Genomic DNA, 24,933 nt, shown 5'->3' with positions numbered 1-24,933 from the left:
TCACAAGCACACACAAAAACATTTCAAGAATTAAATTCATGGAAAATGTGAATTGTATGGAGCGACTCCACACAGGATAAACGGAATAGCAAAATATATAATGTAAGCCTATGTGATTATTGGAGTCAGGTTAGTCCCCCCGCCTCCCCAGCTCTACTGCGTAAAGTTGGACCTCTACTGTACTTTATAATTCTATCAAGTGGTATTACAACATAAAATACGCACTTTCTGCAGAGTGAAAGGACATGCCCAGCACTTATCTTCCCACACAGGACTGTGTTCGCTTGTGTTTCGTAAACACACCAAGGTGTGGTTTCTTTAGTCCAAAAGCAGCCAGCTTCCGTCTATTCTCAACACACCATTATCTGCGCAACAGGAGACGGGGCGGGGAGAGGCGCAAGGTCTGTCCGCTGTCCGAAAAGCAGAGAAAAAAGACAACGAAAAAGTTATTATTTTAAAATTTTAAATATAGAGAGCTACCCAAAACAAACTCATAAACAATGAGTCTGTACGGATCCCAGTCAAAACTGCCCATGAGCGGCATGAGCAGAAGTACTTCACGACCGGAGTTGTCGAATTACAGAAACGACGTGTTCGGTGGAAACGGCTTCCAAGGGGAATACCAAGCAGGGGACGGCGGAGTCACCTACACCTTCTCCAGGCACTCCGTGCACGGCGGAGGTGTCGGAGGGCAGAACATGCAAGTTAGCATGGGTGGAGGCGGCGGTGCTATCAGGTAAGTGCCCTGAAATCACCTGTTGCTTTTGAGAGTGGTGGGAAAATTGCCGGTGTATTTGTAATTGTAAAGTGTGAAATGCATACGCATATACGACGGAGAAAAGTAGCCGGGGTCTTGGGTGACGCATTAAAAAAAAGAAAAGAATGGAATTACCTGGGAGAAAGCGAAACTAGTTTATATAGTGTGCAAGGTTTTGTCAGCTGATTACTGGCAAGTTGGGAGCATTTATTTATTTTGATGAAGTAGTTCTTAAATTATATAATTGAACATGTAATCAAGCAGATAACTGGGGGGGGGGGGGGGGGATCACTGGAAGCCCACCTTTGATTAGAACAAGCACACATAAAATGGAAACTGCACAGTTGACGTTGGCCTGCATTAGTGGTTAAAACTAGTCTTTCGTCAGTCACACAGCCTCGATCTCCTTACCTGGGTCGTCATTTTCTCATTTCCCCCAGGAATACGTACCCAAGTAATCCTGACGTGTTGCGCAATTTTCCGAGTCACATTGAAACATCCTCCCACTACTGTAATTCATGGTGATGTCAGCACCAAAAACTGTCGAGCTATTTCGCTTCCAATAATGTGGTGGAATAAAAAGAAAAATACTTTGCGGTGGATGTGGTGGAGTTGAAAGATTACAGCGTCTGTTTTTCCCTTTTGCACTAATCGCTCTTTTTTCTCCATAACTACTGTGGACGGGAATAAAATGCAGACTAGTCATTTTTAAGTCCTTTTTATTTCAAGAAAGTTAGATCTGCGTCTGTTCACTTCAGTTTCCGTGAAAAGCAATTCACAGCATCTGTCTTTGAAACTTTGTGTACTCAAAGCATTAAAAATCCCCAGAACCTAGCATTCATTTTCTTCATTTTTACCTCTTCTGCTTATGTTGTTACGCGAGTCGTTTACAATCATGTTAAACAAATTTTCTCTGTGTACATAAAGAAATAAATACTGCTTCATTGTTTTCTGAATAATAATCCTTTCCCCCCATGTGCAGTGCAAATGCTATTCAGCAAAAAGCCGCATTCTTGCAACAACAGTGTCATGAACAGCTGGAAAGAGCCAACATGATTCTCCGGACTGTAAGTATTTTTGGCATATTACGCGGAACCCAACAGATTTGACTTGTGTTTTTTAACCTTTGTTTTGGGGAAAATATCATATAGAATACTAAAAAAAAGTCTTCTTAATTTAGGTGTGACAGTAGTTTAACACAATTTTGCAGCATGTAAGATGTCAGTGTGTGTTTTATGTGATTTTATAGGGGGGTTCCATGAAGGATGCTGAGAGGTTTTTACTTCTTGCTGAAGAATCCATCGAGCAGCTGAGGAACTGTAGCCAAACCATGAATCAATTGCGTATACCAAATGGTATTTTCAGAAGGTAAAACAGGATGCAGTATGTTTGTCTTTGCAAAGTGCAGGTGTACACTCGTGTGAGTGAGTCTGTGTACTGTGTTGGTTTGCATTTGCATGCATTAATTCATTACTGTGTAGCAGTATGAGTAATCCTGAATACACTTTTGTATATGTATGTGGGTTTAGTGATTACATGCACTTATAATCAGCTTGTGTATTAGTGTTTATTTTAAAAGATTCAAAGTATTTCTTTCTTTCTTTTGTAAAACTCTGCAGCATCGAACAGTTCCAGCACATGCATGGCACTATTGCTCAGCAGCTTGTGGGCAGTGTGACTATAAGACGAAATAGAGGCAGTGGAAGCTTTGAGGGGGGGAAGTTGTTTAATGATGCTATGGGCTGGATTTCCCAACAAAAGGTGAGCCCCGCATGTTCAGAGACAATAAACACAACAAATATATGCTGCATGGTTAAACTCAGCCATGGGATAGACTCGTGATCTCTGCAGAGTAACCCTGCCTTCCTTTCAGGGATCTTTGTGCCACTTTAAAAAATGCAAAAACTTTAGAAATCAGTTGTCACAATTACAGTTTTTGCACACCAATTCCTTCTTACTAGCATCAGAATCCACGTCTGACGCTTTTAGGGTCATCGTGCGAGTTGAGCTGTTTGTTCTGGCTGAATAATTGTAACTCTTTGTGTATGCATGCCTACGTGGGTGCACTAGTGTGCATCATTTTTTATGCAAAAGGAGGAAGGCAAGGTTGTGCTCTTTTTCTATCAGGCTTTCTGACCACTCGTAACTGAAACCATCTGGACAAAACCTGCCAAAACCTGATCCGTGAGTGAAAGAAGCCGAGAGGGGTGTAGGAGGATTGAAACAAAGCAGGGAAGAGAGTGCCAATGATAGACAGGGAGAGAGAGAAAGAGAGAGGTAGAAATAAATAGAGCAGGAAAAGAGAGGGTGAAAAAGCTGTGGCTGCAAAAAGTAAGGGAGTGTGATATATGACACCCTTCACTGAGTCAGTTGCTATTGGACAGGGCAGTTTAGCCTATCTCTTAACATGCTCGTGGGAAAATGGCCTCCCCAGACCTCTCACCTCACTAGAAACACACCCTATTATTCATTCAGCTTGTCCAGCCTCACCCTTCTGTGTGTCATAATTCATTTACCTGCTGTCAAAACATATTTTCTCTATCAGTCTATGCATTGCTTTTCTTAAATGGCTACAAAGCTAGAGACAGATCACCTAATGTGGCCTTGTGCTGCTAGTTAGGCTTTCAGCTAATGTGCTGACATTCCAGTACATGCCTTTGTTGACCTTTTCCTGTTAGACTTTAAACCATGCTGGTTAATGTCAGACCCTTTGTCTGTAGCGTCAGTTAAGTTTTCATAAAAGAAAAAGGGAGTGGCAAAAGAACGAAAGCCTTAAGAGAGAGGCGAGAGAGAGAGAGAGAGAGAGAGAGAGAGAGAGAGAGAGAAAACATTCAAGTAAAGAACAGAGACTGACTTGAGTTGGTTTGCTGGCAGAGCTCCTATCAAAGCTAAGTGCTTTCAACAGGGGGGAATAGTTGGAATAGTTGCTTAACAATGCACTTAATGATTTTATACTGACACCTAGAGGACCTACAGGGTAGGGTAGGTAAATAAGTCAAGACATGAATTTTACCGTATTATTTCATTCATTTTAATACTTAATAAACCTTCATAGGGCCAAGCATTTGGGTATTCCACATAACACTCTATTTTCCAGTTCAGTGTGTAGTTTAGCATGTTAGATAAACTGTTATTCTTCATCTTATAGCGCATGGTTGAGACCGCTCCATGGGGAGATGACTCCGCTGCCATAGAAAAGCAAATCCTAAGTCACAACAGCTTCCACAGCTCCATTCAAAGGAGCTCAGAAGTGGAACGTGCCAGAGATGAACTGGTAAGTTTTTGTCCTCTGCCTGACCCACGCTATGAAGTTTCTCATAAAGCTTATGTTTTAGCTCAAAGGTTATTCTTTAAAACATAAAAATGCCATGCCATTCTTTGCATTAGGGGTGCATTAATGGTGCAGAAGAAGAAACTCAGGGGAGGGAGCCAATCTGACAGTTAACTGAATAACAGAAAAATAGATGACTAAATGAATACCATAATGCATCCGTCTTGAGTTACTTAATGTTTTGTTATTAAGTGTTGCATTTGTAGCGTAATGTGATATTATTGTATTGTAAGTTACCCCTTGCTTTCTATGCCCACTGTGCATTAAGTATTTTTGTGGGCATTTTCAAAACGGAGCTAAATTAAACATCTCTTTCTTTAGAGTGCAAATGGTGAAAAGTACCACCTCTCCCTACTGGACCAAGAATGGGAAAGCATGATGGTAAAAAAAAACCAATAATAACAATACTAATAAAACCTAAATAAATAAATAACCTCTTAGAAACATGTTTTAGTTTGTTGGAGTCTTTAGTTTTCACATCATTATCATTATTACAATTTGAAATTTGCTTTGTTTCAGAAAATGTCCCACAGCCGTCTGAATCAGCTGCGTGAGCTTCAGAACATCATCGAGGAGATCTCCCAGGCCATCATTTGGGTGAACGAGAGAGAGGAGGAAGAACTAATCTTTGACTGGGGAGACAAGAACATTGACTATTACATCCCTAAGAAGCAAGAGAGCTACTCTGTGAGAATCGCCTTTTCTTTTTTCCTTATGTCTTGTGTGTTTTGGTTCTCTGGGCATTATGGAGTCCTTACTTTCTGTTTTGTTTCGGTTTGTGACAGAGGCTGATGAGAGACCTGGAGGTGAAGGAGAAAGATTTAAACAAGCTGAAGGTGAAATCAGACAGCCTTCTGGCCAACAGCCATCCTGCCTCTGATAAGATTGATGTAAGGTGTTCTGGTTTCTTTTTCATTTTAATTTCAAACAGCGCATTATTCTGCAGTTTTGTGCTGAGATGTCCATTTGTGCTCACAGGCCTACATGGACACCTTACAGACCCAGTGGAGCTGGCTTCTGCAGATCACTAAATGCATCCATGTTCATTTGAAAGAGAATTCTGCCTACAGCCAAGTAAAAGCTCATATCTACCTCTGGTTTGATTAAAAAAAAGTATATAGCCTTGTATTTTTTTATGTAACCAATAACAAACCTTTATTCCTCAGTTTTTCAAGGAGGCCAATGAGACCTATATGAAGCTACAGAAGCAGCACGAGACAATTCGAAGCAAATTCACTTGTGACAAGAACACACCCCTGGACAAACTCACCGAACTCCTGAAAAACCTGGAGGTATATTTTTGTAGTGCTTGGTTACAATACCACGGGAAAAACCTAAATGTTATTCCTGTACATGCTAAACTCAAACTTTTCCTCTTAAGTGACATGGAAATCATTAAGGCCAGTTTTTTAAAGACTACATGAAAGTATCTAACTTTTATAGCTCAGTTAAGAACTTCAATTTGCTCTCACACAGACAGAGAAAGCACGCATCATGGAGAATAAGAGGCAGGTCCAAAGTCTGGTCAGCAAGTCCAAGTCTATTGTCAGGCTGAAGCCTCGCAACCCCGAGGAAAAGAGCAGCGGCCCGATCATGGTCCAGGCCTTATGTGACTTTAAACAAGACCAGGTAAGATGCATTTTTACACCCACGCACATATGAATAGAATAGAAGAGTTAAATCTTGCAGGTATAATTCAGTATGATCTGCGTGTTTCAGAAAGGTATTATGAAAGGAAATGAGGGCATCCTGAAGGACAACTCACAGCGCAGCAAGTGGCTTGTGACGGGGCCAGGAGGTCTCGACATGATGATTCCCTCGGTGTGCCTGCTCATCCCCCCGCCAAACCCTCTCAGCATCGGAATCGCCACCAAGTAAGAAACATTCAGTCACGTATTGATTTAGCCTGCTGAAGCTCATCTTATTCTTCTGTTCTATAGAATGTGATGCTTTGCTTCATATACAGTACTGGATGCATTGTGGGGCATTTTTTTCTGCAGTTTTGCTTTATCCAGTTCTTCCTTGTGGTGACTTTGTCATAATTCTTTCTACATTTGCAGTTTCTTTTAAAAAGTGACTGTTTGCTTGTGCCGTTCCCCAGAAATGAGCAGTATTATGAAGCCATCATGAGCATCTGGAATCAACTCTTCATCAACATCAAGAGTCTCATTTCCTGGCAGTATTGCCTGAAAGACATCGATTACATCAACTCTCTCACCATCACCATGGTAAGATCACAAAAAACATTAAAATGAAATGTTGCATTCATAATAAGCAAAGTTTCTGTTTGCTCCTGTTTCCATTGTTTCATCGTGCCTGGTGCTGTGTCTAACCCTTCTCAATTGTCCTGCAGCTGTCAAAGATGCGTCCTGAGGAGTACCGCAACGTCATCAAAGGACTGGAGACTCATTACCAGGAGTTCATGCGTACCAGTCAAGGTTCTGAAATGTTTGGGGAAGAAGAAAAGAAATTAATCCAGGGCAACTTTGACAAGGCCCAGGCCCACTATGATACACTGGTCATCCAGCTGCCTGCGTACAGTGAGTTTAAATTCTCTTTGCCCTATTCCTACGAGTGTAACAGTTTGTTACTTTGGATTGTTATGACCTTTTTCTTCTCGTTACAATTGCCTGCTTTACCATGCTAGCAAAGCTGGCTTTGAGCAGCAGATTTAACTATGAATAAAAATTACTTTTATTCATTTATATTAATCTTAATCAGTATTTTGTAATCAGTTTATATTCTGGAGTTTAGCAGTTGTATTAGTCATTATGAGCCATTGTTAAAAGTGTAATACAAAAATCCAAAACCAAAGACCAGGGTGTATGCTTCACCCATGAATGTTGTATAAGGGCAAACCAGCACAATTCTTTGAAGTTGATTTTTTAAGAAAATAGTGCTTTTATGTCAATAAATTCATCTTTGTCATTCAATAAAGGGGAGAAAGAGACAGAATCCCAAAAAGTGGAAAAGGTCAAGGTGACCAAAATCTCTACCCCAAAACCCAATAACCAGACTGCACCACCGAGCTCCTCCTTAAGTCTCACACTGCTCACTAGTCTGCATGAGCTTCGACGCAGGCTGGAGTTGGCTGAATCCGGTCTTACCAGTCATCTCCACATTCCTCTGGGGGATAACAGTGTGTATGAGTGCTCAGTGCATATTCAGAAGCTCCAGGTAATTTATTCTTATAAAGTATAAATAAAATATACAAAATATAGATAATACTCACATTGTATTACATAAGATAATTTGCAGTCTATTAGCAATGATAGCATCATGAAACCCTCATTTTGAAAGGGAAAAAAAAAGAAATTTCAAGATTTGATTTAACTGAATATCAGATAATAATTTCTAGACTATGAACCAAGACCTGGACTCAATTTACGATGAGTACTTGCGCCTCCGAGAGATGATTACAAAGCAGCTGGAAGGGATTCCTGCGGACTCGGAGCAAGCCAAGTTCCTTCGCGCTGAATTAGATGTAATCAGTCAAAAACTTGCAGGCCTGCAGGACCTCCAGTCAACCTACCTTCAGAGGTACGTTATATCCATTCTGTCATGATTGAGTAAATGCTGTTTTAAAAAAAAAAAAAAAAAAAAAGTGATAAAGTGTAGGAACAGAAGTTGTAGTTGTTCTCACAAGTTCAATATCCTTAACATTATTTTTTAATGTCTTGACTACATTTTTGCAACAGACTATCAGCACTTAAGGCCTTGCTTCAGAGCCTTATCCAGGTCGAGGATATCATTAAAGTTCACGAGGCCCGACTGACCGAGAAGGAGACCAGCTCTCTGGATCCTCGGGAGCTGGAAAACCAGCGCCTCACACTAAAGGTTTGATGCACATTTTATATTTTCACAAGTGTTGTCTCTTGCTTTGCTGGAATGTAATCCTTCTCTGAGCTCCCATCTGTATCTTAGAATTGTATCATCTAGGCGGGCAAGAACAAAAAATACATGAGTAAATAAATAATATCAGCCTATATTCCAGTATCAGTATGTCTGTGGTAGAGTAATATAGGCTACTAATATGGCTTGAATGATGTAAAAATAGTGTATTATTAATAAGCTTTTCAGCTTTCTTTGAAAGCAAGTTGCTCTGAAGGTTATAATTCAGAGCCAGTATTAAATGGCTCATCAGGCTATAAAATGTGTTATAACAATGTTATAATTCTGGTCATTTTTCTGCATGACGAGTTGCTGCCATTTCTTTATGACACATTTTAAATGGCACACTTAAAATTTTTATAGGAGTGTTTTGACATTGCAGCTGCTTTTTTGCATGTAGGGATCGAAATCTACAATCATTTTGCTTGGCTCCTTTTTACTAGCAGTGATCAAATAATAACCAGTTCATTTTGGTGATAAAAACCTGAGATTTTACTTTGACTCAACACTATTAAGAGTTTAGTCTTTTGATACCTTTTTTGTGTGTATGAAATAACCAGATGCCAATGTCTGCTTTTGTCTCAAGTTAAGTTTTTTTTTTTTGTTTTTTTTTAATATATCAAAATCATGACATACATTGTCCAAGTGTGCAGCACCAGTTTTAAAAATGTAATGTGGTTTAGATAAATGGTTCTAAGTATTCTTTTTTTGCGTCTGTTATTCTGTATTGTAGCAAATGAAGAGTGATTTGGAACAGAAAAGAGACCTGCTGACATCTATGGAGTCTGAGCTTTCTACAGCAGTGCACTTGAATGGTCAAATTTCTGACTCCTTCCACAAATGCGACATAGATTTATCCAAATACTCAGTCTTGGTGCGTCAGTTGACTGACCGCTGGCGCCGCATCCAATCACAGATAGATAGCAGGTATGGTAGAATTATTCGTCCATGTTCATATTGGTCCAATACTTATTTTTGCCCATTCATCATTGCTGGTAACAACACTAAAAATATTCTTTCATTCCTTCCACTTCCTTTTCCTTCAGAGTGTGGGACCTGGAGAAGCAGGGGAATCAGTTAAAGCATTATCAGCAGGGCAGCACTTCCCTGGAACAGTGGATAGACAATGCCAGGAAGCGCCAGGACACCCTTCAGACCATTAAGATCAGTGACATCCAGACCCTAATGGACCACCTTAATCAGCAGAAGGTATGTCTTTCTCTGTTTACATCATGTTTATTGTTTTGTATTGTTTTGAACTGGCCTGGTCTGATTTTGACTTGGAAATATCTACTATTTACTGCTATGTGTTTCATGGATTTTGTATTATTCAGCAACAACTCTGTTTGTTTTGTTTTGTTTTAATGTATAGGCACTTCACAGTGAAATCAAAGGAAAGAAAGAGAAAGTAGAGGATGTACAGAAAAATGCAGACACATGTGCAGCCTCTATAAAGGTCGGTAGTTGAATTTAAAATGCAGTTATACATCTAAAAGTGTGCTAGACTAGACAGCAAAATGAAAGTTTATGTTGCGTTGTATGTTTTCAGGACTATGAGCTGCAGCTGGCTTCTTACAGTTCAGGCCTGGAAACTCTTCTTAATGTTCCCATCAAGAGAACTATGCTGCAGTCCCCTGCTTCTGCTGTCAGACAAGAGGTATGGACGTTGGCCTTCAAACACTTTGCTCTAATCACCTTTTCATATGCATATTTATTAATATTCTAACTTTATGTTTATTGTGAGCATTGCCATTGTTAGTATTGTACATTTGGAAAACAAGTTAGCCGTTGTATATTTTTGGAGTTATTGGTTAATTGCCATTTGTTTGTTGAATTGAACAGTGGATACTTTCTTTATAGGTTTATATAATATAATTAAAGTTACTCCCTTATTTCTTTGTGTCCTTTAAACATGTAATCATTACCAAATTACTCATCATCTGTTCATTTTGTCTCATCAGGCAGGTGACCTACAGACTCATTATATAGAGCTACTTACCCGCTCTAGTGACTACTACAAGTTCTTAGGGGAGTTGCTGAAGAACATGGAAGAGCTGAAGGTGGTTACTGAATTTGCATATTGTTGTTTAAAAACTAGTATTTCTGTTAATTAATGATATTTTAATAATAAATTCTAATATTAGAAAAGAATGAATGATAAATTTAAAAAGAGGTTTATGTGAGAGTATGACAGGATGTAACTGATGTGCTTTCTGTTTTCGCCCTTTCTTTCCTCAGATAAGGAACACCAAGATTGAGATGCTTGAGGAGGAACTGAGGCGTCTGAAGGAGGACCTCAATGATCGTAACCAGAAAAACAAGTCTCTGGAGGATGCTATGGCCCAGTATAAGATGGAGCTTAGTCAGTTACAAGATCAAGTCATTTGTACTGAGGAAGTGAAGAGAACCTCAGTAATACAGGTTAATGCTGCCAAGGAGAGCCTGGACAGCACACAGAGCAAGCTTCATGAGCTTAATGATGAGCTGACGCGTATTAAATACCAACTTGATGAAGAAAAACGGAAAAGGAGGCTGGCAGAGGAGCGCTACAACAGCCAACAAGAGGAGTATGAAGGGGCTGTTCGCCGCAGACAGAAAGAACTGGAAGAACTCAGCTGGACTAAGATTGACTTAGAAAAGGCAGTGAAAGACAAGGAACGTGAAGTTGAGAGGATGAAGATGCAGCTGGAGGAGGAGGCAGCACGTCGACGAAATGCTGAATCTGAAATGTCAAAGGTAAGAACACAGTGCACCCAGGAGATTAATCAACTTAAGCAGACATACGAGACAGAGATCCACGTTACCAAGACCACAATCCTGAAAGCCTCACAGCAGAAAGAAGAAGACGCAACAGAGCTGAGGCTGCAACTTGAAAGACTCGCTGCTGAGAAGAGAGATGTAGAGGAGGAGCTGAGGAGACTGAGGCAGGCGATTGCTATTACAGAGGAGCAGAAAAGCAGGGCAGAACAGGAGGTCAACCAGCAGAGGGCCTCAGTGGCACAAGAGACTAGGGTGCGCAGTGAGCTGGAGGTGCAGCTGATAACACTCAAGCAGCAGAGAGAAGAGAATGAGCTCAAGTTGAAGGAATCCACCAGAAACAATCAGGAAAAGTCCCGGGAAATCAGCGTCCTAACATTTAACCTGGAGGAAGAAGGGAAGAAGCGGAGAGCTCTGGAGTTGGAAATAAATCACCTGAAACAAGCTGAGGCAGAGCTGAAGACAAAGAACACTTCATATCAGGAGACAATTAACAAACTGAAAGTGTCTGAGCAGGAGATCCGTATCACTCGAGTGGAGCTGGAAAAGCAGGCCAGTGAGAAAACTAAGGCTGAGCAGAATTATGCCAGGCTGCAGAGCCGTGTCAGGGAACTTCAAAGCTCTCTGGATGGGAAAGAAGCTGAGCTGGCAAAGCAGAAGCAGGCAACTCAGGAGGAGTTCACTCGTAGAAAGCGAATGGAGGCTGAGTTGGAGAGGATGACACATACTTGCAGAGAGCATACCACCACAATTAGCTCGCTAAAATCAATTCAGATAGAGGCTTCCACCTCTGGGAGAAAGTATGAGCAGGATCTCAAGGCTCTTCAGGAGGCTCTGGATAAGAGTCTGAGGGATCACAAAGCTACAAAGGAGGAACTGGCAAGTGTAACAGCTGAGCTGAAGATACAGAAACAGAAGCTCCAGCAGGAATTGACCCGTATTCAAGAACTAAACCTGCGTAATGAAAGCCTTTATAAGACTATTGAGGAGAAGAGCCGCCAACTTAATGAGTATACCACAGAGATTGAGAAGCTAAAGACTCTGACACAGAACCTCACAAAGGAGAGACTGAAATTGGAGGAGGAGCTGAGAACCGTTAGACAAGAGAAAAATGAGATGAAGCTCAGCAAAGATGCTATTGATGGAGAAAGTGCTACTCAGATTTCAGCCTTGCATGTCCAACTCCAGAGTAGCATCAAGAGGACGTCAGAGCTCCAGGGTCTCATCAATGACCTAACCAACGAGAGAGAAAAGCTTAAATCGGAAATAAACAAATTCCAAAAGCAGTCAATTGAGGTATTTTTGATTGTACTGACGGATCATTACCAATCATCACATCTAATGATAATAAGCGCTCCTTGCATGACTTGGTATACATGCAATAAAAGTGAGCCTGATATCAGAGTAGCCGTCTATAATTTGTGATTTGCCTCTTTTAGCTTAGCATTTTTGCATGTTTTTACTTACTTACAAAATAGCTATGCATTTCATTTACCCATTCACTTATGGCACTTATGAACTTCATTCTTACCATTAAACAGTTTAACACTAACATGCTGGTATGCACAAATATGTACGTTAGTTCAGACAGGTCTAACAAATGAAGGACATGTAATTTAATCTAAATTGTTTGTATTCTATATGTGGGAAAATGTCTTGCATACATGACAATATACTTTCTTATCTCTTCACAGACTTCGCTTGTGGTGCAAGAATCCCAAAGCAAATACAGTGAGCTGCTGCTGGAGAAGGATAGTTTTCTGTCCAGGATTAAACTGTTGGAGCAGGACAAGACTCGTCAGCTGCGGTTAGAAGAGGAGCTCAATCGCATCAAAGTCACACTAGAGTCCGAGCGTCGAAACAAACAACAGCTGCAGGAAGAGAAAAATTCAATTTTCAAGGAGCTAAGCACTATAAAGAGCCAGTATGAGCTGAAAAGTTCTCAGATTAGGCAGTGCGAGTCAGACAGAGATAGAGCCGATCGAGAGAGGCTTTCCCTCAAGAGCGAGATCGAGAGGCTCATGAGGGAGCTAACGAGTATTGAAGAAAGGTACAAGAGCCGTCTGTTGAGCTCAGAGAAAGAGGCAAAAGAGCTGGCTCTCAAGAAGGAGTCCCTGGAAAGAGAAATACGCAGACTGCAGCAGAGGCCCAACACTCTGAATATGCAGACCCAGACAGATGAGAAGGTCCAAACCATTGATCCTTCAAAGCTTCTGTTTGACAGCGTGCGCCGCAAAGTTACAGCCCATCAGCTTTGCGACTGTGGTATCATTAGTAAAGCTACTCTAGATGAACTCCTAAAGGGAAGACGGACAGTGAGCGAGGTAGCTGCAGACATCCAGGTTAACCTTAAGGGCAGTGGCATCATTGCTGGTATGACATCTACTTCTCAAAGGAAAATCCCGTTCACTGAAGCCAAAAACAAGAATATGCTCAGCCCAGAGAGTGCCCTTAAGCTTCTGGAAGCTCAGGCAGCAACAGGCTACATAGTGGATCCTGCATTTAATGAGAAGATGCCTGTGGATACCGCCTGTTCAAGAGGGATTGTAGACACGGAAGACAGAGATACCTTGTTGAAAGCTGAAGCTGCTAGCACAGGTTTCAAAGATCCATACTCTGGCAAAGTGTTATCTGTGGGTCAGGCTTGCAAACAAGGCCACATAGACAAAGAGACAACCATCCGCTTGCTCCAGGCTCAAGAGTCTGTTGGGGGTATACTGGATCCTGTTTTGGGTGTCTTCCTACCAAAAGATCTGGCCTTGGACCGCAATCTTATTGACGAGGACCTCTACAGGGCTCTGACTAAAAAACCAACCTGCTATCTGGATCCAACAACTGGACAGAAGACAACTTACAATGACCTTCGGATGAAGTGTACAGTGGAACCTGTTTCTGGCTTGCTTCTGATCTCTGGTCCAGAAAAACCCTTGACAGTGAAAGGTCTCCGTGGTGAAGTCTCTGTCTCGGAACTCATCGAATCTGAACTTCTGGATGAAACTGACTTGCAGAAGCTCAGTCAGGGCAAACTCACTAGCAGAGATATTGAAGACAAGCTAAAGACCTATCTCCATGGCTCTACCTGTATTGCCGGGATCTATGATGAAGCCAATGACAGAATACTACCTTTTTATCAGGCAATGAAGGAGGGTCTGCTTATGAGAGGCACCACGTTGGAGCTTCTTGAGGCCCAGGCTGCTTCTGGCTTCATAGTTGATCCAGTCAACAATGTTTTCTTGACAGTGGAAGACGCCAGCAAGAGGGGTCTGATAGGGAAGGAGTTTAAGAACAAGCTGTTGTCTGCAGAGAAGGCAGTAATAGGATACAGAGACCCAAACACAGGAAAAACTATATCCCTCTTCCAAGCTATTGAGAAAGATCTTATTGAGAAGGGTCATGGAATCCGACTGCTCGAGGCTCAGATTGCCAGTGGTGGGATTATTGACCCCAAAGAGAGCCATCGTATTGATGTTGCTGTTGCCTATAAGAGAGGATACTTTGATGAGGAGATGAATGAAATCTTATCTTATGAAGGGGATGACACAAAAGGATTCTTTGATCCTAATACCAAGGAAAATCTGACATATCTTCAGCTGAAGGAAAGGTGCATCAAAGATGAAAAAACAGGTCTATTACTGCTGCCACTAAGAGACAAGAGAAAGCCCCAGAAGACGCAGGAAAGCCGCACAAATGTCCTACGCAAGAGGCGGGTTGTAATCGTTGATCCAGACACTGGGCTTGAAATGTCAGTGAGAGAGGCCTACCACCGTGAGCTGATTGACTACGATACTTTCCTGGACTTGTCAGAGCAGGAGTGTGAGTGGGAGGAAATAACTATAACAGGGTCAGATGGCTCTGCACGCTTGGTTATAGTAGATAGAAAAACTGGAATCCAACATGATATTCAAGACTGCCTAGAGCGTGGTGTCATTAACCAGAGCACTTTGGATAAGTATCGTGCTGGAACAATGACCTTGACCCAATTTGCTGACGAAATTGCCAGCAGAAGCAGCAGCCTTGAAATGACCATTGCAGCCAGCAATGTTGATGACATGATCACCTGCAGCAGCCCCACCCACACAACACCATCTTCTCCTACTGTCCGTAAACGCTTCAACAGTATATCTATTACAGTCTCTCCCCCTGAGATGTTTGATGACCACAGCCCTGTGGGGGCTATATTTGACACAGAGACCTTGGAGAAAATAACTGTTAGTGAAGCGCTTAGAAGAGGCATAGTTGACACTCTTACAGCACAGAGGTTGCTGGAGGCCCAGGCATGCACAGGTGGTATCATCAACCCTGCTACTGGTGAGAGACTGTCACTGCAAGATGCTGTCCATCAGAGCATCATTGATGAAAGCATGGCCAGTAAACTGAAACCTGCCCAGAAAGCTTATGTTGGCTTTGAGGATGTGAAGACTAAAAGAAGGATGTCTGCGGCAGAAGCAGTCAAGGAGACATGGCTGCCTTATGAGGCTGGCCAGAGATTTTTGGAGTTTCAGTACCTGACAGGGGGCCTGATTGAACCTGGCACTGGACGTCGCGTCAGTATTGAAGAGGCTATCCGCAGAAAATGGCTAGATGGTCAGGGGGCCCGGAAGCTTCAAGACACTCGGAACCACCAGAAGAACCTGACCTGTCCCAAGACTAAACTGAAAATATCCTACAAAGAAGCCATGGACAGCTGCATGGTGGAGGAAAGCAATGGCATGAAGATGCTGCAAGCCTCATCTGTGTCTACCAAGGGAATCAGCAGCCCTTACAATGTCTCTAACCCAGGATCTCGCTCTGGCTCAAGGGCTGGGTCTCGTACCGGCTCGAGGAGTGGATCACGTAGAGGCAGTGTGGATTACACCTCTACTATGACCTTTACATCCAGCAGCAGTACCATTTATAGTTCTAACACACACTTTTAATTCACTCCACAGAATGATAATAATTAATCACATAAGAGTAGCATGTCTTTTGCAGTTTGCTTGTTTGCTTTTTTTTTTTTATAACCATTTTTAAAAAAACAAAAAAACAAAAAAGAAGTATTGTACTTAAAAGATTGGGGAGGTGTTTTGTTTTTGTTTTGTTTTTTATTTTTTTTAGACCTTTTTTGTTTGCAGGTTGTAATGATAAGTTTCAATATTAGATGCTGAGTGCTATTTACACCTTTATCACAATAGATTTTTAGTAGATATAACCTTATTTCAGTTCATTTTACTACATGATGACTTTTTATAACAATATATAATAAATGCCTGTTGATTTCATCTTTAACATGACCTCTGAATAAATTTCGCTTTTGTTGTGTTGTGTGAACATGACAGGTTAATTCATGCATTATTGAAAGAACATTTGTTGTTGTTGTTAATTGGAAATCCTGAGGCTTAGCAATATATGTTTTACATTGCAATACAACATATTTTACATTGTAACTGTAGAAAATTGTTGCTACTAAAATGCTGTTGCCCGCTATCAAAATAAAGTTGTTACAGAATTTTACATGCCTTTTTGTCCTGGTTCATTTAAATTAGCTGTTGCGTGTATGAGGAGAAGATAGCTAGACAGCATTGTTTATAAGGATGACTCTGATTGTAATGCTAAAGTTGTTCTGGGATCCCTGTTTAAATGCAACTCACTATATTACCCTTGATCTTACACAGATTGAGAGTGAAGTTTCACTCTTCAGTTGATTGATGGTGGCTTGAAATATCTGTTAATAAACTACATAAATAAATAAAAACATTGCATAAGATATCATGAAAGATCCATGATTTACCTTCTGAAGGAGGTTGATTTGGATCACTGGAGATCATCATATGTGTAATTTGAACTCGGTCTATGTTAATGTAATAAAGTGACTATTCTAAAAAAACAAAAAAAAACAAAAAACTAACGGTTTGAATATTCGTAATACACCTGTGAACTACTGAGGAAATAAAATGTACCTTTATGAAACATTAAAAAGTTGTTGCCTAATTTAAACTTACTTATATATTAAAGGTTTTAAACGATAGGTTATAATTTCTTACAATTATATATTTCATTATGTCATGAATATGTATTTACTTGTACAGCAGCCATATGAAAGGTGATTATGTGGGTGTGGGATGGCAGGAAGTTAAAGTCTGTGTATGAGTAGTGAGGGTGAGAACAAACAAATGGAAGGGGGCAGAGGGAGGAGGCCAAAGCGAGGGGAGGTAGGTTGAAAGGGGAGGGAAGAAGGCAGACACCCACGGCGGAGCGGTAGGAGGACTATCCCATGCCAGGACTTGTGGCGGCTGCAGCGGTAGCCTGGACTAGAGGAAGTGTTTTGGAGGCATAGGAGAAATAGCAGCAGCAGCTTTTCCCTTTTTTTTCAGGATACGAGCAAGATTTTATTTTATTACCAGCAGTGACAGAAAGGAGCGAAAGGAGCCCCTGGGTCCAAGCAAACTCCGAATAGCCACAGAGCGCATTCCAGCAGAGGAAAATGAGCCTCCCAGCCCGCAGTAAGCCTGTTTGACGGCTGAGGGCTCTTTGAGACTCCGGACTTTATCATATTCCTTTTCTTTCTACAGCTTAAACTTGCTTAAAAAAGGAGGAAAAGAAGACTCACCCCGAAAAAAAACAAGTCGTTGCTTTCACTTTAAAAAGGTAAGGCATGTTACCCGAAACAGTTCGCCAGAAGAAGACAAGAGTTTTAACTGGGGCTGGTCAGCGCTTTAAAAAGCGGGATGAGACTTCCACTCTGTGGAGAACTTTTCAACAGTCACACTGCAGTGAGGTCGTCCACAGAGTAAAACAGGGCAATGCTTTGTATTTACTTTGGCTAGAAACAGGGTGTGCGTGTGTGCGCGCTCTGGTGTAAAAATTCTGAAAACAGGCAAGCGAGTCATTCATTCTGATCAGATTTTTTTAATGTCTTTATTTTTACATCATGTTTTTAAATAGAACTATTTAAATGCCTTTTACTGAAACTTCCTAAAGTCAGGCTTAGTAGTCTTTTTAGCTTTTAAACGTTTACCCCAGTGGATTGTATTCTGCAATAGCTATAATTTGGGGTTCCTTGCTGTTGTGGGCTATGGTCTGCTGAAGACCTTTTATAATGTGAAACATATGGGACTATGGAGGACTTGCGTCCAGTAGTCCAGAAAGCTTCAACAGAGATAGGGCCTACCTTTCTGTTTGGGGTGTTGTACTCGTGAACAGGTATTCGAGAGACATGACTGATTAAGAAAGTTTGTCTTTTTTCTCTCTGTCTGTCTTTTGAGCTAGAGCTGCTGCATGGTATGTGCAGCCTTAAGGCTATGATTCTCAGGCAGCCATTGTTGATGACATGCACAAGTGTCCTTACATGATAGCAGGTACAGAGTCTACGTCTTCCTGCGTTTACACCCTCTTGCAACTAGTTTGTGAGTTGTTGTGAGCATTTTACAGGCTGAACTCTTCCAAGATTTGGTTTAATTTAGAGTTGCATGACTAATATCTAACCCTCCAGGCGAAAAGAAATGAGTCAGAAACACAAAGAGTTATTATTATTATTTTGCATGACTGGTAACAGGAGGCACTTAGAAAGGGCTGGCAGAGCAACACATGAATGGGGATCCCGATAGTGTAGTTTGGACAGGTGGGTTGGCAGAGGGTTGGGACTATGTACTGTAAGCAGAACACTGTGATCCCAGCAGGAGACAGAGCAGTGGGGCATTTCATTTTGTCACAGCACCACTCTTTGTACATGTGCAAGTCATTAAACAGAGAGGAGACCTGGAGTATGAAAGCAATAAAGTGGCAAAAATTGTTTTAAAGAAAAAGAGAGGGTGGCGGGGATAGAAAAAGGGAGAGTGCTAACGTAATCCATTCTGGAGCACATTCCACGCTGACCCTGGGATTGAAAATGGTAATTAGGGACTGCTTTAGGAGCCTTCTGGGTGCACAGATTTGCTCAGAGCCAGGGCTGTCATTTTTATTTCCTTCAAAATGCCTCGTGAAAATGTGAGACAAATACATGCTAGAGTTCCAGAGTTACAAAATAAACGTACTAAAAATACTCCGCATCCACGTCTGTGGCTTTTTTCAATAGTTCTCAGGGCTTGTTTATTTCAGTCCTTCAGCAGTGAATGGGTGTCAAAGCCACAGCATAAACATACAGAGCCCCTGACAGGAAAAGGCCAGAACAAACTGTGGCCTTGTCCTTCTCTGGGCTCTTAAAGCCTGTCATGTCTCTGTGAGCATGTTATTCCACAGCATGGTGCCACACTCACGCCAAGTATGAATACATGGCGGTTTTCGAATGGTGAAGCTGATGGTATCAGAGTTATTAGAAGGCTGTTAGATGTAATCGCTAAATATTATCAGGAGACTCCAGCCACACGACAGAGGGAGAAAAAAACAAATGGGTTCTGCTTGCTGGAGAGGGCAAAGAAAGAATTAAAGCTAAATGCAGTGTAGGAAAACATTTTTGTCCGGCAGCAGCCTGCAGCCAGACTTCCTGAAGCATTTATGGCACTTTAGGTGTTACTCAGGTTTGCAGACAACAGCTTCAAAGGCTGTTAATCTTTCCAAATTCTCCCAAAGAGACAGCAGTGTTATGCATGTGTACCTGCTTTTTCCATAGGTATTTAATAGAGGACTTCTGCGTGCTGGGAAGTTTTGAGGTTTATCACATCAACTTTGGCTGAGGCAGCGCTCACTCTGTACCAGATAAAGCAAGCTTGATGATTTTTTTTTTTTTTCATTTCAGTCCCATCATTTCAGTTTAATTGACCTGTGAAAATATTCGAGTTGTCTCAGAAATGGAGGTTGTTGCCGCAGCATGTCAATCACAGGACTGAAGTTTGAGCCAACAGAACCAATTTGGGAGTGTGAATGGGGGAAGGGTTGCCCTGATTGCTTTCATATGTGCGCTGTTTTTTTTTTTTTTGTTTGTTTCGCTCCGTCTCATCTTGTTTCTTAGTGATTTGCAAGCTATTCGCTTGATTATGCATTGGGGAATTTAGTTAGGTAATACCGATTTGTTTTGGATTCTAATAATGGCTTGTAATGGAAATGTGTCATATTTTCAATAGGCTTTTACAAGCAAGAAAATAATGCATTGATTAGTTCAGAAAATCGCATATCCTGCACAAATTTTAAAGCTTAGGGTTTATTTGTCATTGTAGCAGTGATGTTTTCAGAAAAAAAAAAAATGCAGCATTCACCCTAAACTTGAAAATTACATTTTTCTTTCTTTAATCTCAACAAGCCTATTTCTTCTGCTAGCTTGTGCACATATTACGTTACATATTAAATTCACTAATGGAAAATCCAGTTAGGGATACTGTAGACAGCTTAATCACAAAGTTGCACATAAATCAGTTTAGTTGCCGAGGCTCTGCAGAGTCTTATTATTTGTGAGTGACAAGTATGTAAAGTTTTTGCCAACTCTTGTTATCACAATAGACTTTAAAATAAACAGCCATGAGGTCATTGCTCACATGATCAGGCTGTCATTTAACCCACAGGGCTTGCCCATGTCTGGATACAAAGACGGTCCTCATTGGTTTTTATGCCCTATTCCACGATGCCGCTTCTTTTATCTCATGGTTCACCTGCTCGTGCAGAGTGGAAGATTCCATGTGATGGCCAGGTGACGGGTGTGGCCCATTAAAGAGGCCTTCATCCCAGCACGCTTCACCGTACACTCCTCAACATTTCATTACTCATAAAGGAACGTTTGATTAATTCAATTTCAGCAAGGTTCCAGGTAAGAAAGGCATTTGGAATGAGTCGTAAGTGATGGTCATGCGTGTGTGAACGTGGCTGACAGCAGCAATGCAGCCTAATCAAGCACCTACCTGCAAGGGTTGGAGCTTGGGGAGCCAGACACACCCTAATCCCCCAACATCCTGACCTTAGTAAACCTGTTGCAGCTTGTTCACCGTAAAACCTGGCAACCTCGAATCTCTCTCCGTCTCCCGCACTCCTCTACCAGCCTTGCTCTCACAGTGCCATGGGTGGGCTCTGGATTTGAGTTCCTTGGTACTGCTTATTCTGTCTTTGTGAGCTAATGCTGTGCCTCAAACCAGGAACAAAAGCAGTCAGTGCAAATTAAAGACCAATTATCTTTAGTGCGTGCTGGGGCAAGCTGCTCTCGGTGGACTGAGTGAAGGGTGGGAGAATTGAGAGGAAAATGCCGATTACTGCAGTGCCGCTACACATGAATGTTTCATATGAAAAATCGAATACTACTTAGAAGTTCTGTCACGTGTTATGTCATTTTTAGATACTGGCTACATTTGCACATCTTTAGAGATCCGCCCATTTGAACTGGGTGGAAACCTTTCCTTTTTCACTCTGTTTAGTCTTATTCAATTTGGTGGTATAATTAAAAATTTATTAGTTTTTTGTTGGAAAATGTGCAGATTTTTTTTTTTTTTTAACTTTTGAACAAAGCCAGACTAAAGCTTCATTTTTTTTACTTTATGAACTTAAAAGCTATGTCTCTAAAGAAGAAGGGAACACGTTAGAGTTATGCTTTAAAATACAATTATACTGCTTCTTGCAGAAAATTGAGCCAGTATCATTCTTTGGTTAAGTTGATACCTCTTCCACACAGTTAGCACAGTACTTTGACACTTTCAAAATATTACGGGGCCTTCTTCCCATTGCTATGCCCTTGACGCAGAGCCTAAGTCCTGGCCTTTCTGTTCATTAATTTCCCATTAGTCAACAATTTTTCCTTAAAGTCACTAGGGAAATAAACTAACCCGGTCATTAGCTTCAACGACCTGAGGACCTGAGCGCCTCCTCCAACAACACACACACTCACAAAAACACAGCACAGTCCCTACCAGTGATGACCTCTTCACATGGCCTCTTTCATTCCGCTCTGAGGGTTCATTTAAGCCATGGCTACACTGTCCCTGATTTATGGCTCCCTCACTGTGCCCGTTCAAAGTGATGGGCTGTAGCCTGCAGTCGTCTCAGAGTTAATTAATGGACGCATTCTCGACAGGATCATTTAATCACAACAAACAACTGGGTTCAGTCAAGAAGAGCGATGATGATATCTTTGGCAGCTTTAGCAATGTGCTTCTGTTTTTGTGAGTGTGCTTGTGAAAAATTGAATATAAGATTCAGATTCTGTTGAACAGTAGTCTCTTACAAATGCAAGACAGGAGTATAAATCATTTCTTAACCCGGGATTTGGTTTCATTTACAGACAGTTTTCTGTTTATAAAATTTAACATAACACAGTTTTCCAAAAAGAAAAAAAATCTAGATCTCAAATCTTAGTTAATTAACTCTTCACTGATAGGAAATTAAATTGAAAGACAGATCAGTACTGGCTTTAATTTAAAATGTAAGAGCACATGAAGAACGAAAGAAACAAAGCTTAAGAATTGAAGACTTTAATCAAAAACGTAATTTTTGGAACGATTTTACTCCCATTTAATTTGAAAATTTCTTGTCACAAGCAGGAGACAGAATTCCGTAACCAAGCTGGATTTAGGTTTTCCACACTAACTTATGACTATGAGGTCAATTGGCAACAACTTGCTACTCTCTCGCTGCTGAGCTGTACAAAGTGACAAAGAGGCCGTACTAAGATACCGAGATAAGAGAGCAAGAGAAGAGTCTGTGGGATGTGTTGAGTAGCAGTGGGAGACTGGCTCTTCCTAGACCACCATAGCAGGAAGTTCATGGCCATGAGGTCACAGGGACACGCCGTCACTCAGGGATTTACAGAAACTGGTTTCAACCGGAGTTCTTTGAAAGTTTTCTTTGTCTTTGTCATTGTTGCTGTGGATCACTGACTGCGGTTCCTAGATTGCTCATGTCCAGTCTTCTCCTGTGTGTCTTTTTGCAGTCCAGAGAAGTTAATTATCTGTCGTGCTCAAAAGGTTAAAAAGATTGCGATATGTTGTATTGTCTAAGAGTAGTATCTGTGGCACACACTGCTGACCGTTGCTGTGTAAACACAGTATGCTGTGTCATACAATCTGGCATTGAAGTCACTCCCTAAAGTTATCTATGAGAACATGTACACAATGACACAAGCTGAGGACTTTGAGCGTCAAATATTGACCTGAGTCACCTGCAGTGCTGTGAGACTGAAAGGCTTTTTCCTCCTGTGTCTCTGCTTGGATATTTTTTAACAGGAAAGCCAAAGATTCATAATGGAGGAGGGATATGAACTCGACCTTACGTATATCACAGAGCGTATCATAGCTGTGTCCTTCCCCCGGGGGTGCTCCGAGGAGATCTACTCACACAACCTGAAGGATGTCACGCGTATGCTCAAGTCCAAGCATGCAGACAATTACCTGGTCAGTGCCGGTCCATTTGCTGCTTTCCCCTGGAAAGTGCTGTAACTGTGTTGAAAGTGTTGAAAGGTGGTGGGCTTTGATGTAATGTTGACTTGATCCCAGAGTGATTTCATGCATTTGTAAGAACTCTTGTTAAGGAAGAATGCAGAAATCTTAGAGACAACATTTTAAGACTTGTGCTTTGTTGTGTTATGTTTTCTTTAGATCATAAACCTGTCAGAGAAAAGACAAGATCTCTCTAGAATGAACCCAAAGGTAAGGCATCTGGCATTTACTTCAAATAGCGCAACTGTACACCTCTGTCAGTCTACTTGATTAACTCAGGCTAGTGAGCTAATGTGAGCAAGATATTATTGATTTGTAAAGCATAGGGACAGAGGATGATGAGTGTGTATGTGTGTGTCTAATGGTGTTGTTTTTAGACCCTGGATACAGGTTGGCCTGACCTGCATGCTCCACCTTTGGATAAGATCTGCACCATTTGTAAGGCCATGGAGAGCTGGCTCAATGCTGATCCGCTACATGTGGCTGTTATACACTGCAGGGTGAGCACCTACAGAACCTTTATACAAATATAATATTGTAAAACATAGAACAGTTTAAGACTAAGTGTGATTCGATCAGATTCGGTTAACATCTACTGAACTGTCTGTCATGAGAATGTGGTTTTACATGTTTGCTGAATCTGGGTAAGTGCAAACCAGTGAAACAAGAAAGGAAAAACACACAATAAGCAGAAAACAGTTATGTGAAATAAACAATGTGGTTCTGCAGTGTGGTGCAAAAGTCACAAGGCACCTGTTCATTTTAATGTTTTGCTATGGGAAACAGTGATTTATTGGAATATGTGCAAAAATGCTTGGAAATACAATATATAGACAAACAAATAAACAAAAAACAGAGTTTGTGCAGTTCTTACAAACTTGAATGTCAGCAAGTTGCTACGACCACCTTTATTCTTTGACACAGCCAGAATTCGATTGGGGAAGATTTCTTCTAATTTCTATTACTGGTCCTCAGGAATAGTTCTACAGGCATCTTGAAGGACATTCAAAGTTCATTTTTGGATGTTCTTAATCAAGATGATCCCAAACTGTTTCAGTAATATTGAGGTCGGGGTTCTGGGGAAGTGACTCCATGACTGATAGTGTTCCATGTTGTATTTTTCTATCCAGGTATGCTTTTACTGCATTTACAGTGCGATAAAGCATAATCAGATGCTTTCCAGATGGTATTAGATAATTGATCAAAATCTGATGAATCAAAATCTGATGGTATTTTTCTGCAGTCATAATTTCATCAATTTTGGTAAGATCCCCAACACTATTGGCTGAAATAGAGCCTCATACCCTGAAAATACCTCCGCCGTGCCTCATAGATTGCTGTAAACACTCACTCCACAGCAGTTTGGTCACCTCCGTACAACAGATGAAACTAAAAATCTCAAATTTGCCCCTCATTTTCTGTTAGGTTGTTGTGTAATTTGGCACACCTCAGCCTTTTTTCTCTGTTTGCCTTAATTAAGAAGGGCTTCTTGACTGCCACCTTTCATCCACAGAGACCATTTCTGATGAGGATTTGACAAACAATAGATGGATCAGCTTTCCAAAGAGCTTATAGCTCTTTGGAAAGTTTCTTATATGTGTAAACACTATTAATGTATATATAACTGTGTTATCCCTGGCAGTTTGCTAATAATAAAGTATCTAAAGATAAAGATCTTTGCTAAGTTGTCTGATATGTGTAGACACTACACTGGTTCACCCCTTAAGTTGGTACATTTTTACACTTGAATGATTCTTAGGTCAGTGTTAAATGGGTTGGCAAACAACCAAAAAAACATTCATCTGAAAATAGCTAAGTACACGGACTGGATGACTGGACTGAAAATGAATAAGCAGCAAATAGCCAAAGGAAAG

The 24,933-nt window shown here is 41.1% G+C and overlaps 2 protein-coding genes across 5 annotated transcripts in view; both read left to right on the top strand.

Annotated features, from left to right (window-relative positions):
- Positions 1 to 334: 334 nt before the first annotated feature.
- Positions 335 to 16,226, top strand: dspa (desmoplakin a). 2 transcript variants are annotated; one of them, XM_085388010.1, is made up of 24 exons: positions 335 to 736; positions 1,740 to 1,824; positions 2,007 to 2,125; positions 2,377 to 2,518; positions 3,906 to 4,031; positions 4,410 to 4,469; positions 4,608 to 4,775; positions 4,874 to 4,978; positions 5,067 to 5,162; positions 5,255 to 5,380; positions 5,565 to 5,717; positions 5,808 to 5,962; positions 6,190 to 6,316; positions 6,442 to 6,628; positions 7,027 to 7,265; positions 7,447 to 7,628; positions 7,787 to 7,925; positions 8,713 to 8,906; positions 9,026 to 9,188; positions 9,352 to 9,435; positions 9,529 to 9,636; positions 9,941 to 10,039; positions 10,218 to 12,032; positions 12,431 to 16,226. In XM_085388010.1, exons 1-24 carry the CDS (start codon positions 501 to 503, stop codon positions 15,650 to 15,652), a joined length of 8,130 nt encoding a protein of 2,709 aa, XP_085244136.1. In that variant the 5' UTR covers positions 335 to 500; the 3' UTR covers positions 15,653 to 16,226. The 2 variants fall into 2 exon arrangements, with proteins under 2 accessions (XP_085244136.1, XP_085244137.1); XM_085388011.1 differs by having other exon boundaries at positions 340 to 736; positions 10,218 to 10,715.
- A 727-nt stretch (positions 16,227 to 16,953) lies between these two features.
- LOC146648069 (tensin-3-like) overlaps positions 16,954 to 24,933 on the top strand; it is a 33,156-nt gene continuing 25,176 nt past the window's right edge. For 2 of the 3 annotated variants that reach the window (XM_085390373.1, XM_085390371.1), the window contains exons 1-4: positions 16,955 to 17,360; positions 22,847 to 23,014; positions 23,219 to 23,269; positions 23,437 to 23,559. In XM_085390373.1, the coding sequence (XP_085246499.1) occupies positions 22,865 to 23,014; positions 23,219 to 23,269; positions 23,437 to 23,559 (324 nt within the window). In that variant the 5' untranslated portion in view covers positions 16,955 to 17,360; positions 22,847 to 22,864. Of the gene's footprint in view, positions 17,361 to 22,846; positions 23,015 to 23,218; positions 23,270 to 23,436; positions 23,560 to 24,933 lie in introns of all 3 variants that reach the window. The other variant, XR_014908647.1, reaches the window with a different exon arrangement.

The sequence above is a fragment of the Rhamphochromis longiceps genome, linkage group LG18 (genome assembly GCF_057381845.1).
Source record: "Rhamphochromis longiceps isolate RC_006_pf linkage group LG18, R_longiceps_female_GT1.1, whole genome shotgun sequence".
Lineage (NCBI taxonomy): Eukaryota > Metazoa > Chordata > Actinopteri > Cichliformes > Cichlidae > Rhamphochromis > Rhamphochromis longiceps.
The sequence above is the reverse complement of the archived record's forward strand: the minus strand, read 5'-3'. Positions and strand labels throughout refer to the sequence as shown.

Bases quoted from the DNA above. Each gene is read 5' to 3' on its own strand.
- dspa (XM_085388010.1), top strand. From the start codon at position 501: ATGAGTCTGTACGGATCCCAGTCAAAACTGCCCATGAGCGGCATGAGC. The intron at 7,926-8,712 runs GTTTGATGCACA...TCTGTATTGTAG, and splicing joins ACCAGCGCCTCACACTAAAG to CAAATGAAGAGTGATTTGGA. The intron at 10,040-10,217 runs GTGGTTACTGAA...TTCTTTCCTCAG, and splicing joins AGAACATGGAAGAGCTGAAG to ATAAGGAACACCAAGATTGA.